At 38.4% G+C, this 16,536-nt stretch overlaps 2 protein-coding genes across 2 annotated transcripts; one reads left to right on the top strand and one right to left on the bottom strand.

Annotated features, from left to right (window-relative positions):
• Window positions 1–427: 427 nt before the first annotated feature.
• LOC131052181 (replication protein A 70 kDa DNA-binding subunit C-like) lies at window positions 428–1,861 on the bottom strand. Its single transcript, XM_059211487.1, has 2 exons — window positions 1,130–1,861; window positions 428–751 (listed from the first exon to the last, which is right to left on the bottom strand). Exons 1-2 carry the CDS (start codon window positions 1,859–1,861, stop codon window positions 428–430), a joined length of 1,056 nt encoding a protein of 351 aa, XP_059067470.1.
• Window positions 1,862–15,270: 13,409 nt separating this feature from the next.
• Window positions 15,271–16,074, top strand: LOC131858143 (uncharacterized). Its single transcript, XM_059211198.1, has one exon. The coding sequence runs from the start codon at window positions 15,527–15,529 to the stop codon at window positions 15,950–15,952; it is 426 nt and encodes a 141-aa protein (XP_059067181.1). The 5' UTR covers window positions 15,271–15,526; the 3' UTR covers window positions 15,953–16,074.
• Window positions 16,075–16,536: the final 462 nt, after the last annotated feature.

Raw genomic sequence — 16,536 nt, forward strand, 5'->3', positions numbered from 1 at the left:
TAGGCAAGGACACAACAAGTAGATATATGTCTTTAGAGTGGAAATGGACGATAATAGATAGTCTATTTTTTTGGTTTTTTTTTGCAACATATTATAAATATTAATGTATCAATCAATAATATTTGAAAAACATAGAAGCTGAATAAGAACATTAGGACAGAAAGAAACATAACAGCAAAGGGATGAGATGGGTAGAAGCAAGATAAAGTGTGTTAATATATAGATAATCAAAATTACAAACAAGCATTGGAGCAACACAAAAGGAAATACAAAATCATAAAGTTTGCCATAGCCAAGAGCATATGAGTTTCGACAGTGCTTATATAATCGACCTTTGACAATATTGTATTGTTTGCCTAAGCTGGGGAAAAGCAGTGCGTAGGTATCTATACATCAAATACCCGAAGCCATATGAAAAGGGCCCGAACTAATCGGTATGGAATTCTGCAGCTGCACTCATCCGAGCAATGTCTGCAAGCAAAAGAGCACATTCACCTTGAAAATCAACAAACATTGCTTTGGTGATTGTTGTTTTCAGTCTAGTCTGCGAGTTGTAGTTCCCTGTTGTAACAAAGAGAGTGAAAACAAAGGTGGATAAGAGGACATTCTTGATAATAGATTGAGGAGTTCTGTTTGCGGCCAAATCATACTGCAACATGTAAAGATCTTTGGTTGACATGCCTAGCAAATTTGTGCCAACTTCATCAAAGGCAGTACTCCAAAGAGAGCCTGTATAGTCTTGAAGCATGATCTGCAATAAGTATTTGTAATTGCATTATGGCAGTTGAGTTTGGCATCTAGAACAAAACCATACATTGTCATTTTGTTGGATGCATTTTTTTTTACACTCTTTGCTGTTAAATTGCAAAGGGCAGGCTGGATAGCAAAAGGAATCAGTTTTTATGATTCTAACAATAGCTCTAATAGTGGTTTCAACTGTTTGAGAGAGGACAGTCATTCATTCCAAGATAGATGCGATTGTCATCCTTCTGTATTAGGAGTTTAGTTGACCAGCAACACAAGAGAGTGGCAAAAGGTCAGCTGGAATGTTTCCTCTTGAGATAAGTGCATATGCCTATGGTGTAGAAGGATTTATTTTCAGAGTGGTTGATGTGCTTGTGTTGATCACCTTTCCATTGAAATAGCCAACACGAGCATTAGTGACCTCAAGGATGACAACTGTTTGAGCTACATGCATATTCTTGAGATCTTCACCTAATTGTTCCCAAGCCACTCCCCATAAATTAACATCAACAGTAAAAGTCGACATATCATTTATTTTAACAACCCTTTTTTTCACTCTGCTTCCATCTTTTCTAGATATTACTGCAAGGTCTTTAACATCAACGACAACACCAATGACATCGACTAAAGTGTTGTTGCTATAGTTTGTAAGTTCATTGATTGGTGTGAATCGAGAAGCATTACCTTCACCATCAACAGGTGGATCACAACGCTTTAATATTGAATTGTGGTCCAAAGTAATCTCAAGATGAATGTTAACTTTATTCCATTTTGTGTTGGCTTCCTTAATGGAACCTTTTGATAGATAATAATATGCTCCCGGTTCAACCCTATGATAATGCATCTTAGCTATATCACCAAAACATGTTATTCTAATTTCAGTACCTTCAGCATCTATCATGTCAAAGTTAAACACTTGCCTAGAGGATTTTGGTGTATTATATTGATGCAATTTCCTCTTGTTTATTACACGACCTTTTATTGCCCATTTATTTTGGAAGGGAATCAAAGATTTTATCGAGCTGATATTATGAAAGGTTTCTTGCTGTGCAAGTGGGGCGTGTATTCCAAACTTAAGGGAACGTCTAGCTGTGGGAGCTAGATCGCGAGCGAACATTTCTTGTTCTTGCTCTTTAAGCAGGTATCTAGGTTTTCCGAGCAATGGTGAATTTGTAAATTTGACAGCAAGCTTGAATATTATTATAACCCTATGAAATGGGCAAAAGGAGAGGATTAAGAACCAACATAGTGTGCAATGCATCATTTCAAAAGCCAATAACTATGTATATGAACATATTGAAGAGCCTACCTTGAGTTCCAAACAGTTTTACAAGCATAAGTTGTCAATGATGATGAGTATTGCGAATTCCATAAGAGCAAGGGTCATAAAACAGGAAATTGTCATCGACTGAAGAACATCATACAAGATCTCATTGATAGAGGTGACATTGAGATTGAAGGACACTCATCTAATCAAGAACATGAGATGTTTAAGAACCCATTCCCAAAACATGACAAAGGAAAAGCTAAAGCCACAGATGACCAGACCAACTATACCAGAGCATCTTATAACTATGATTCAACTATCAATCACATTTCAATGGATAATTATGCCTCTACCATTATCATCAAGGACAAAATGCCTGAGAATTCTATCCAAAGACCCAAGATTGTCCTAAAAGGCATTGGATCTTCTTCCGAACCAACATCTGAATGTAATGTCACAACCCGTCGAGGTAAATTCACTTTGCAAGGTGCTCCAGCTAAAAACACCGCTTCCTCATCAACCAAACCTGAGTATGACCTTGTAGAACAATTAGGGAAGACACCCGCGCTCATCTCCATACTTGAACTCTTGTGCATATCCCCCACACATAAATCCATTCTTGACAAAATCTTGAGAGAAACTGCTATTCCTACTGATCTGAACGTGGACCAGTTTCAAGCCATGGTGGGATACCTTTCCATTCCACACTCCCTTACATTCACAAAAGCCAATGATGCCTTCGTAAGTCAGCCACATAATGCACCTTTACACATTGAAGCCTTCATACACAAACATAGAATCAAACGAGTCCTGATAGATGGAGGAGTAGGTCTAAACATTTGTACATTGAGCACTATTAAACAATTGGGATATTTCGACAAAGCTATGAATTCTACAAACAAAATTACTATCAAAGCATATGATGATGAAGAACGTTCATCCAAAGGCATAGTCACCTTACCTCTCAGACTTGGGCCAGTTACAAAAGATGTGGTTTGTCAAGTCCTAGACCTGGATCTCACATACAACATATTGCTAGGACGTCTATGGATTCATGAAATGAGAGCTATTCCCTCAACATATCATCGATGCATTAAGTTTCCTCACAATGGAGTTGAAGTGACCATCAAAGCTGACCCAAATCCATTCATATATTGCAACAATCTGCGACCTAGATCAAAAATAACAATACCAGTCAATCGAGAAGCTATTCCTTCATCAGTGTAGCATCATAAATTGTACGCACTTGCTAGGGTGGTACAATTTCACACCTAGTTTAGCACCCGCCTTGGCGCATTTTGCATTTTGCATTGCATTTCCCTTTAGCACTTAATTAATTAAATTAATTAGGTCTAGGGTTCTATTTTATCATTTCATCATCATTAAGTTGGGCCCTTTTCATTAAAGTGTGCCCCTTTCATTTTATTCTTCCAATACATCATTTAATCAAAAACCCTAATTAGGTCCTATTTCAAACTTGGGGGCTTGATTTCGGGGGTCAAAACATCTCGAAATCACCTGTAACTTCGGGATTCTCTCTAAAATCATCATATCCGACGGCCCTGAAAATTTGGTGAAAAGTTGTCGGGACCATGGCGCCCGGAGTGCAACATGGTCCCGGACATTTTTCCCGAAATTTTAGGAGCGCGATCCAATCATAAAATAAATCTTAACCCCAAGAAATTGGCGGGATATTCAATCTCTAGGTCGGCCAAAATACGAATTTACGATCTAGGGTTTCCTACATAAGAGCTCTCTTTCTTCATTTGAAGGGATCCGATTTTTGTTTTGAGGAACCTCATATGCAGCGAAAGAGCAGATCTTTGAAGACTTCAACAACATTCAACATTCCTCTATCAAACACTTATCAAATTCATTCATCCACTTAGGGCTTGGAAGACATTGAAGAACAATAGGAAATTACCGACTGAAGATTGGCTTGTACTCCTCCCTTGAGGGTTGGGTATGATTTCATGTTGTTTTCATGTCTTTGCATAAGCTTCAATATATCCTTTATTCATGCTTTAGATCACTTTGCATCTTGATTTAGAGCATTTACATTATCATTTACAAGCAATTAGGGTTTACTTTCTAGGTTGCTCTAGTTTGCTTTCTTGCATTTTAGGACCTTGCACACACACTAGGTTTGCACACACAATACATTTTACAATACAACTTGGCTATTCGTGGAGGTGGAAATCACCGAAGCGAGGGTTTGACTAAGGCAAAACCCTATATAGCCGCCCAAACACCTTTTCAGATATAAGTGCAGGTTTCAGAATTCGGACGACGCCGCAAGTTGCAAATCCGGAAGAAGCAGACTGAGACCGACCTTCCCACCAAATCTCAGAGCAAAAGACCAGGACAGGGGCGTGGGGCACCCTGGTCCTACCAGGACAGGGGTGCTGGGCGCCCTGGTCCCTGGGACAGGGGCGCTGGGCACCCTGGTCCTCCTGATAGACAGCAAGTTTCAGCATTTTGACAGCTTTTTCAGGTTGCAAAACAACAGTTTTCGGAGCAGTTTCAGGGGCAGAATCAGGACAGTGGCGCCCGCGCCCCCATCCCGAACATTTTCAGTCAGATTTTAACTCCGGGTACGCATTTGCATTCTTGTCTTGTCCTTGTGTTTACAGCTTTCCATTGTTTAAGTTCAATTCTGCAATCTTGTTATTAGTTCATACTTGCACTTTGGGGTTAGGGATTGAACTTGCATCATTTCATCTTTCAATTGCAACAAAGGAATAGAAATCCTAATAGGTAGCCCGTGGCTCTCTCTTCCACAAGAAGAAGTAGCCAATTGTGTGATACCTCTAGGCTCTTTCGTATTCCACAAGTGTGTGGTTGAAAGTGAGATTAGGGCATGTTTGCTTAGTGTCACTTTTTCCCCCCCACAATCAGCATATGAGGATCCAGAATCATTGAAAGCTTCTACATCAAAGCAGGCAGAGATCAAAGAAAAGTTCAAGTTTAAAGATATGGGATGTGGTGAGTATATCTTTCATGTTGATCAACTCCCACTATCTCCTAAGGTATTCAATCAACATTAACAATCTATAAACAATTTGAAAGGAATTGGGTGTGAACCACCTAATGTTGTGGCTACTAAGTCTGAATGCAAATCTCCTCTAGCGGTGCAAGCAACTTTTGATATCAATAGTCCTAAGAGTGGTTCTAGCGAAGAATCTATTGAGTGTATCGCCAGCCCTCTTAAGAACTCACATAGCTTTACCATTTCATCCACTCATTCCATTTCCACTCCACTTCCAGACTTGGATCAACAAGAATTACAGAAGCCCTTACTCATTGGGGATCAAAAATCAAGCTTTTAAAAGAAAAATTCAAAAGTCAAAAATAAAGAGAAGTCCTTTAGTCCAAATCAAAATCAAAAGCTATTGAACTCTGCAAAAATCAAAGTCAAGGATAAAAATCCTATGAAACAAAAAGAGCAAGAGTTGATCTCCCCTAATATCAAAATAATTGGGGGCAAAAGTTCTAAAATTTTAAATCAAAAAGCATACTTGTTGATCCTAAGTCTCCATCATGCTATCCTACTTTCACTTCTTTTCACAATCATAAGCCTTCATCACTCATCCACTTGTTCCATACATCTATTCCCTTCTGGCGATACATCATGGACCTTTAATGGAGCTTCCTCAAGAGACTTTGTTATCAGGGATGCCCAAACTTCTTTAGGTGACACGCATATGGGCCTACGTAGTCCACACACTAGTAATTCTATCTCAGTTCCTTTATCAAGGGAGACAGTCACTCAAACTACATATCATTCAGTCAAGGAACAATGCAGTTGCAATCACAAAGTCAAGCCTCGCACATTTGAGGTAGGTGATTTGGTTCTCAGAGAAAACCCCAAAAATCAGCAAGACAGAGAGAAGAAGGGCAAGTTTGAACCAAATTGGCTTGGTCCTTACATCATTACAACAGCATATGGATCTGGGGCATATCAGCTCTCAACTACAGAAGGTGAACCTTTGGAGGATCCTATCAACAGCATGCATCTTCGCAGGTTTTACACATAGCTCTTCAGAGTATCCTAATTCAAAAAATACAAAAAAATTCAAAAATACAAAAAAAATCGTTACTTGGTGAAAACCTAGAAAACAGGCGCCTTGTGACACAAAAAACATAGAAAAATTGAAAAAAGTAAAGAGAAATAATTTCATCCAACGGTGAAAACCACTTCAGTGGCACCCTGGGCAAGTACCATGGTGAAAACTGGGTCACCAGCGCCATGTGTAGAGACATTGCTCCTCCCTCCTTCAGGATTCACTTTCATCCTTTCACTTTGCACACACTCACAACCTATTCGTTCATAATAAACTTACACATTCCCATCATGGCTTGTTATTGATCTACCCAAGATTGGTTTGCCATTCATAATAACCCCCTTTTCATCCCTTTCCATCCATAATAAATCAGATCCTATCTGTGGCTAAGGCAAATCTTACGTCTAGTGATGGGTGTGGAACTGAGAACATCACATGTTTCAAGGAGTATAGTTTCTTCCAGCTTCCTTCAGTCTATCCGCGCACAATCCGCAATAAAGCAACATTTGCATCACAGATCCGCAATAAAGTTTCATCTTCTCCGCAATAAAGTATTAGTTTCATGGATTTAGTCAGTTTCAAATGAGACACAACAACAACAATGGGCTTCAACAAATCAAATCTTTCAGCAGACTCGGACAACATTATGGTTCAGTGCTATCTATCCTTTTTGTGAAAGTAAACATTGTGACCACAATCAAATTCGACTTATACAAGTGACAAGAGACACTAAACTTAAGGACTACAATGGATGTTGGTGTCGAGTCTTGGTTTTCTTTTGATTTTATCTTTTGGTGACATGTCTTTTAGCTTTTTCAGGATGTCTTTGACTAGAGATTCTATCTCCAGGATGTCTTTGACTAGAAAGGTGAGGATGGGGTATCGTCACCTATTTTCTTTTGCTGTTTGTGGATTGTCTCTTAGTAATGCTATGACTTGTCCAAGGATATGAGGACATTGTGAGTCTAGTATGAACTGGGGCATTCCTTGTTTGTGACTGTCTTATCTCCATGCAAACAGGTACAATGACTTTCTGGGTCGAACATATGCCTCGATTGTCATAACCTACTTGCCATAATAAAGCTCAATGATGATAATGCACAAGAAGCTCTTTCACTTTCATATCTTCTATCTTTCATCCCCCTTTCTTGATTGCCTTCCATCGTCCTTCTCGAGTCCGCGTAGCCTGCTATCACATGACTGAGTATAATGACACACCAAAAACATTTGCATTTCATGTAGTTGCACCTGCATTACCACATATAAGCATTTCATACATACATATAGATATCACAACTGCATCACATCCTGCACACAACACCCATTAGCACAATTTACATTTGCATTATCATATTCATCTGCATTACATACATTCACATTTGCATCATGCATACACATATAAAACATAAAAGAACAAAAATATTGCATTGCATCATATACATATTTGCATCCATATTATAAGCATCACATAAGAACATCTCATCACATAGGTATGCATGCATATAGCTGCCACAAAGATGAATCATCTCATATATATAATCATAAGTGTCATGATACAATGATGTCAAAATCATATGGCTACAATCACCCGAAGGTGTCTACATCATCATACAAAATGGTAAAAAATTGATACATAGGGATCCCTCTACGGCTACGATGAACTCCCTCCCTTGGAGCCGGCTGGCCTCGACGGAGTCTGAGCCCTAGAAGGACCTGCCCCAAGATCATCTCTCCTCCTCCTCCCCGATCCCGCAGCCAATCCTCGTGTCACCCTATCCAGACAGAGGAACCCACTGATCACTTTTGCCAATACTACTGGTAGTGCTAATCCTATCCATGTCATCCCATGCCATGTGTCCCACCCTCATCTCCAGTCTCGGATCCTAGAACACTCGTCTAAGGGCATCCCTGTCTCCGTCTCGATCGTACGGAATCAGCTCCCCATCGATCGGTATCTGCAGAATCCTGTATACATCCTCCAAGGTGACTGTCATCTCCCCCATCGGCAAATGAAAAGTGCAAGTCTCTGAGTGCCATCTCTCAGCCAATGCAGTCAGCAATCCTATGTTCGCTCGAAACTCAGGCACATACAGAATATGTCTCAATCCCATAGCCTCAATCGTGACTTGGTCCTCGGCTGTCAACTCAGGTCGCAACCTCTGAGTCAATGGGAATCTCTCCCATGACTCCAACATAGGTAAATACTCCTGCAGTCACACAAATCAATCATCTCAGTCCTAGTGACACTCATTGTTCATCACAAAGTGTTGCTTCTATCCTAGTGGTACTCCCTGTTCATCACAAAGTACTATGTGTTTGGCACTCCCTGTTCATCACAAAGTGCTGCTCACATTTGCACTCACTGTTCATCACAAAGTGCTGCTCATATTTTAGTACTCCCTGTTCATCACAAAGTACTATATCTCGGTACTCACTGTTCATCACAAAGTGCCTTGATCTATCTTATCCTAGGGCCTATGCTTGAGTGAATCCTCTTGAGTAGTTTCTTAATTGGCAACGTATTTTCTATCATAGAACTGTCAATCCTAGCCCTATTTGTTATCCTAGTCTTCCCTAGAGGACCTGCTTGAGTGTATCCTCTCAGCAGCTTATCCAATCGACATCGTATGTTCATCACAGAACTGCCGATTTGACCTAGAAGACAAAAATTCACATTTTTGGACACAAACGCATTTTCCTGACATAAACGCACATTTATTACATTACCTAGTATGCATTAATGACAACAATAAATGCATCAAAGTACAAGGAGGTTTTGTGGTACTTACTAGCTCTCCTGCCTCTGCTGGCCTCTGGAATCGGCGAACGCGGTCGAATCTGTGAACCAAAGCCATCGATGTTGACTGTTGCTGCTCTTTTCTCTCTCTGCACTCTAATCTCTTGGAGGTGTAGATGATAATGAGGATGTATTTCCCTCGTGGTCTATCTTATAGACTGCCCTAGCCCTCGTTTCCCAAGTCACTCTTCATTATTCCGTGACTCTGTCACTTTATCCGGTTAGTCCATTCTAGCCTCTCTTTCTTATCGAGAGATTGCCTGCAATCTTTTCAGACATTTTCATCCAATCTCTCGAGGGGGCATATCATTCCCATCTTGGGGCAACTCTGTATCAGTTCATATTATCTTCTTTGAAACAACGCGACAAGCCGCATTGTCTCAAAGAGGGGCAAAATGTAGACACCCAAAATTGTCCAGTCTAATTAATTAAATAAATCTTTATTTATTTAATTAATTCATTTATCCTCTTCTAGCCTTATTTCTCATTTAAATAAATACATTTATTTATTTAAATTATCCTTTTCCTAAATTAAATAAATATCTTATTTATTTAATTATCCCACTTCTTCTATTAATTAAATAAATCTTTATTTATTTAATTAATTCATTAGCCTTTTCTACCTATGACACATGTCATTCATCTCTTAATTCATACACTACCTACCCCTTTCATTATTTTATTATTTCTTTTACCTACCCTCTAATCATAGCCGACCTCCTTTTACACCTCTCAATCTTATCCCTCCATTTCATATAGTGTCTTCTATATAAGAGGATGCTTCCTTCATTATCAACCCTAATCAATCATTCTAATCAATCATCCTAACTACTTGATCAATTGACTACTTGGCATATGCGATCCTACTTGCAACCACATTCCGTTCTTTGTTGAGCTCTTGTGCACATAAAATCTGAGAGCAAATATATCAAGCAAGATCAATGGAGATAGGAAGACTGGAGATCCAAACCCTATTGGACATGTGATGGTATAATCTTTGTGATTTCATTTGATTTGCATTGTCTTAGGTAATCTTCATATGTTATGGTGGATCTTTGTTGTTGTTAGGCTAGGGTTTTGTGGTTGAATTCATTTAGTCTTTCGATATTGTTGTATCCATTTTCACCATATACAACATTAAATATACAGAGTTGTATATATATGTACACAGATAGAGTGGGAAACATCTGCATGATGGGACAGGCAGATCGCTCTATGAATGTATATATGTGTATATATATATTCACGTTCAATTTCAGAACAACGACATATTTATGTAGACAAAGGCCTTTTATATTTTTTTTGGTATGTGGTTGTAGTGGTTGCATGTAGATATAGGAAGGGACAAGTATACAGATAGGAATGGCATGTATCAACAAGTGCAGCAACATATGTATATATATGCACATGCTCAACATTAAAAAAAAAGGGTTTTGCATGTAATAACAAGAATACATAGGCTGTGCATGTGTTTGCATTGCTTGCATCTACATATAGAAGTATACATGCATATACATAAACAACATATGCATGCATAAATAAAAGAACATGGATGAATATATGAGGGAATGTGTGCTTATGCATAGTGCAAAAGTCGAACAATAAAATCCATATATAAGGAGACATGCACATATAAAGTAATGTGGATCCTTATTCGTGCATCCATGTGTATCGATGGAGGGCAATTAGATTCAAAATTGGAAGGGAAAATAGACAATAAATGATTGTAAAAAAAATGAATACATGAAAACATATGAAGGAATAAGCTCACCGTAGTTTCTGCAAAAGCCTGTTGTGTGGGCTCAGCTGACTAGGAGGCGGAAGCCATGGCTGAATTTTCACTGCAAGGCCGAGGAATCGAGTGGTTTTTTTGTTTGGTGAAATAGAAACTGTATGTTAGAACTAAAAGACAAATGAATAGGTACAATGTACTTGAAGAGAAAACTAATCACCACCAAAATAAAAGCCGAACGATACAAGAATCAACCCAATCAGTTTGGGCTGCCAACATAGATGGGTGCATGGATGCAGAAGAAACCAGTTGCAGATAGACAAATAGGAAGGAGGGAAACAAATGAATATATACATTAGAAGAAGTGAACAATTCTGAATATGTTTACATATCATTGTAGATCTACATAGAGGTATATTATATATATATATATATATATATATATATATATATATATATATATATATATAGGCATAGAGACAAAGTTGTAAAGGATGTCAGGGACATATCTTTTTATGCATGTGTGTATATGTATTTATGTGCATTGGTTCGATATTAAAGTGAAGGGATATACATCCAGGGAGGGGGTATCTGGAATTTTTGCATGTCTTTGGATTGGTTGCATGCAAGCACATGCAACATAAAAGCATATAGATAGCGAAGATATGCATTTACATATGTATATATATACATGCGCAATGTAAAAATGGCGACATACACATGTAGGCACAAACATAATTTTTTTTTTTGCATGGGTTTAGAATGCGTAGATGTACTTATAGTAACATATATATATATATATATATATATATATATATATATATATATAGAACACGTCTATGTATACATACGTAGCTATTTGTTTGTTTGTTTGTTTGAAGAAGCAGTAGACATGTGTGTGCAAGCATGCAATGTGTTTGTTTGTTTGCTAATGCAGACCATAGCTACATAGCACACACAATTGTGTTATAGCCCACAACTTTTGAAGTTCTTTCAATAGACGAGAGGAACAAATCAAAAGAACGAGAACCTTTGAGATGTCGAGGGGCCAAAGCCCAAAGAAATTAAGCTCGATGTTGAAAGGCCCAGCTAGAGATTGCATACAATGTATGGAGGCAGAACAATTCACATAAAGTTGCAAAGAGGACAGCCAACAATCAGGATTTGCAAAACAATACAGACAGTCAAGAGGTTGATAAAAATTGCATCTTTGAAAAACCAACAGGTGGAAGGTGGAGATGGCCGAGAATGTTTTTTTTTTTGTGAAAACTTGGATAAAAAATGCCAAATCGTGGCAGGGGCACATGCAGTGAGGGAAACATAGTAGCAGGCAGCTATGGCATGATGGAGCGAACAAGGGAAGGTAGATACAATCATTGAATTCTTGAAGAATGGTATAGGGCAAACAGAGTTATTATATACTTGAAACCGCAAGACATAGCGTGAACAAGTAGTATCACAATATGAAAACACAGGCAACGAGAGTGGATGGACTGGAAAATGTGGGATTGAAATCACAGCAGTAGATTTGATATAGTCACCAAGGGAAAAGGTCAAAAGAATTGCAGGACCTATACTTTAATGTGCATTCTATTAGCAAAATGTGGTTTTAAAAAGGCACTCTCAAGGAGAGGAGATTCAAACAAAGGCATAAGGAGCCTGTAGGAAGCAACAAATCTAAGAAATCCATAGCAGAACAGTGCAAATCACCATGTGAACCGCATGAACCCCAGGTTGTATGCATTGTGCAGCTAGGCATGCAGAGATGCAACTTAATTACTTTGGGTTCTGGTGTGTGTGGATATTTTGAAGGCACACATTCTTTTAATTTGTTCCTTTGGTGTGTTAAAAGGAGTTACTTCGCGTTTTTCTTGTGAGTGTGGCGACTTTGAAAGATCACCTCAAGGGCGACATCTGTAGGCCAGGTCTCGAAGGCTTGCATCTATAGATTTGGGACTTGTAATATTTAATGGCCAACAGAGCATAATAAAAATCTATCAAGGTTCCATTATATGCTTTTTGATTTTGTGCATTCTACCTTTCATAGACAGTACTAATCGCTGCAAAGGGTTTTCCTCTTTTTGTTGAAACACCTTTGTTTGTTGGCTTCATAAAGACACAGTCACTTTCATATAAGGGGTTCGCGTATTCTTTTCAAGATTTCTTTTGTTTCGGCAAGAGATATTGTTTTTTGGGACTAAGATTCTCAATGTTTTATGTAGTGAGATGATTTTCTTGTTTTAAGAAGGTGTTGTTTAATTAACTATACAATCTATTTATCTTCTTCTCGTGCAATGGGTTCATTTCCTAGCTTCATAATGCAATGGATGCTTTAATTTATGGTTTTGGGGTATTCTTTCTAGGGTTTGTGTTTTTTCCAAGAGATTTTTTTTTTTTTTTTGTGAGCGAGTTTCTTCAGTTTTTTTTTTGGAAATGGTTTTCTATACTTGTTTTTGAATGGCACTTCAATTGTTTTGTTGTTTGTATCTCTTTTTAGTGTCACATGAGTTCAGGCAAACTGTGGATGTAATTTCCTGCTCAACCCCAGCCAACTTGTTTGCAATATCTGTAGACCTATTCACAACCAATGTATCTCTATTCATTTTGAAAGGAATACAGCTCTATTTTATTTAAAATTAAAACCAAACAACCTAGAGAAATATTCACATGAACAAAAACATCACTTGACAATGAGGATACCAAAGAAGCGACAAAGGGTATGGGCACAATACAAAGTGAGCAATTGTTTTTTTGAAAGAACCGTTAAAATGTTTTGCAACTGAATATAAAATGGGCAGAGAAACGTGAAGAACAACGAGTGCACAGAGCTTTTCTGATGGGGCTACTTGAATGCAACGTTTCATTTTTTTTGGTTATTTGCAGGAGCAGTTGCGAAAAGTGGGATATAATGGCATCACTAGCACAGGAAAACAAACAACAAAACGACCAGCAAAGCAACTTGAAACTTTGCGTGTTAAACGATTCCCCTGGGCCTTTAAAATGACCAGTAAAGCAGCAAGAGGATATGGGCGATTGGTTTTAGAGTACATCTCAGAGATTCTGAGAATAATTGAGGCCCTCACAAAGGCAAAAACGATGCAACACACATGGGAATATGTTTTTTCTGTGCAGGGATATAGAATATTTCAGACTGCTTTGGGCCCATGCAAAATGCAAGAAATAGTTAGTCCTTCTGCCAATGGAAGGGAAATCAATACGACAACGGGTCTGGTCTTCTGATAGGTGTATCAAAGGATACAAAACAACTGAATATAGCTCTATTTTATTGAACCCTAAAAATGTTATGCAACGAACCACAAAACGGGCTCAAAATTGATAAGCATACCAAGCGGCTAGTGTTTTTCTGATGGCTTTGTTCGAATCTAATGCTTCATTTTTTTGATTGTTTGCAGAAGCAGCTGCAAAGAGAGGGATATAATACCATCCGTAGTACAGAACCCAAGCCTTCAAGGGCAAGGCATAAGCACTTTTTAATAGATGCCTTTTGATGGCATGATTAATTTTTTGTAAAAATGCACAAACAAGGCCATCACGGTATCAAATTTAATTCCATAACATACTATAAAACTCCATACGTGAAGGGTTCAATTTGCTGGCTCAAAAGAGAGGAACACACAATGAAACCCCAATAGCATTTTACAGTGCGCAACAGGCCATGAAAGTTCAAAAATCCCAGACCTGTTTATGTGAATGCTTGAAATGTAACCTGCAGATGCCAACGTTGAGGTGAGCTTCTGTAGTCTCCACAGGGCGGAAAACACAATGCAACGGAAAAACGAGAACTCCAACCTTCGAAATCTGTAGACAACAAAGGGCCAAAAAACAAGGTTACATTTTTTTCAAAACAAAGATGCACATTACACAGAGGCTATGGAGGGGAAAAAACATATGCAAAGTTGCAAAGGGGTTACCTACCACCAAATATCCCCAAACTGAATAGATAGCCAAAAGGGTATTTAAAACCGCAACTCTGAAAACCTAGCAGGTGAAAATCGCAGAGGGCCGACAATGTTCGCTTCTCCAAAACCAAGAAGGAGCGATACAATTTGCTTCTCCGAAAGCGAAAACAATGAACTAGTTGGCTTAATAAATGTGAACGATATGGAGAAGAATGAAGCAGGCGTAGCCATGATTGACAATAAATTTGCGAACGATATGGGAGGAATGAAGCAGACGCAGCGATCCAAAACAATAAATTCATAGAACGGGAAAAAGAACGCATCGCAACACATTTAATTTTTTGACATATGAGCACATTGAATAAAGTGACATTCGTGCGAGTACATTGAAGGCGACAAAAACATGTTTAATTCCATTCGCAAAATGTGCCCGGAATACTTTTTTCCGACATACAGACACTTTTCCGGCTTAAAAAACCCCATACAAAAAGCCTATCGGCTTAATAAAATATACTATAAATATTTTATATAAATTAAGTTAATATCAACTTAATATATAAACTACTATAAATAATATAGAGTTAAAAAATATATGTTAAAAAAATATTAACTTTTACTAAAAATATAATAAAAAATTTATTAAATAAATTATATAAACTACGGCAAGAGAGGGCGCGCACGATGCACGGACGAGGCAGAAGAAACACGGTACTTGCAGGCAGGCCTAGGCTATGCGGTGCTGTTTAAAGGTCTGCATAGCCAGTGCCCTATAAAAAGGCGTACCACCTGCTCCAATAGCAACATTAAAGAGGCTGACACACCATCTCTCAATTGTACGCGCTAACGGAGAAAGTACCATCCGCGCCCTTCACTCGCTCATAATTCCTTTAAACAACCAAAATCTTTCGATAACTCTGCACTGGCTTTAAGCTCATTTCAACTTATTTTCATACTCCGCTGGTGCAAAGGTTGAATCCCAGGAAGACGCACGACAAGAGCAAAATGCACCACCGCGGCCTGCTCTTCTGCTGCTGCTGCTTCGGCTCCGACGATAACACGGCCGAGCGCTCTCTGCTGAAACCCTCGTTGTTCCACAAGGTCGCAGGATCGAATTCCGAGGGGCCGCCAGATGAAGATTCAGTCAAGTGGTGGCGCCAGGGCTGGAACAGCGTCCGGCAGACCGGCGAACGGTCTGAAACCCTAATGGAGAATTATGTCGGGCCGAAATGGAAGCGTTTCGTTCGGAGGTGTCAAGCCGAGTTAAAAGTCATTTGCAATTCCAAACCCGCGAGGTTTCATTACGATAGAGTGAGTTATGAGCTTAATTTTGACGAGGGCTGTAGGAATTTCAACGACTACAGAAATGAGGGTTTTTCGAAGGTTTCGAATGAAAATGGAACGAAAATTGTACCGCGAATAAATGTATAAAACCCTGAAGAATTTCCAAATGCTCAGGACTTGTCTGAATATGACAGTGCCGAGCGGGTAAACGAGGAGAACTGTGTCGTTTTTTTCAGAAAATTTAATTTTTTTGGTTATCTTTTGCTTTGTATACTTTGTACAGATATTTTGCTGAGAGATTAAATATGCGAATATGCATGTATGTAATTTTTCTTTCATTTATTAGATTTAATATGCGAAAATGCATATTCAATCTTTTATAAAATATATATATATACTAAACCAAGCACCTGAAATGTGAAGTGAAATGGTGAGAAATACATATTTTTTATATTTTTCCTTTTCAATTTTTTTTTTAATGGTTAGTTTTTAATACGATGAGAAATATAAATGACTATTGATAGTTGATATACAATTTGATCTTTATTAGTCTCTATTCATAATTATTTCTTAGAATCAATTTTGATCCTTACATTCATCGATTTCTTACTTAAAGTTAAATCTACAATTGCATAATCTTTGGACTTTTAAAATTCAAATTCAAATTTAGGGTTAACTAGCCCTTATTAGACTAGGAGAGAGGAGCCAAAACTGGAGCAGGGTCCAATAGT

The sequence above is a fragment of the Cryptomeria japonica genome, chromosome 9 (genome assembly GCF_030272615.1).
Source record: "Cryptomeria japonica chromosome 9, Sugi_1.0, whole genome shotgun sequence".
Classification (NCBI taxonomy): domain Eukaryota; kingdom Viridiplantae; phylum Streptophyta; class Pinopsida; order Cupressales; family Cupressaceae; genus Cryptomeria; species Cryptomeria japonica.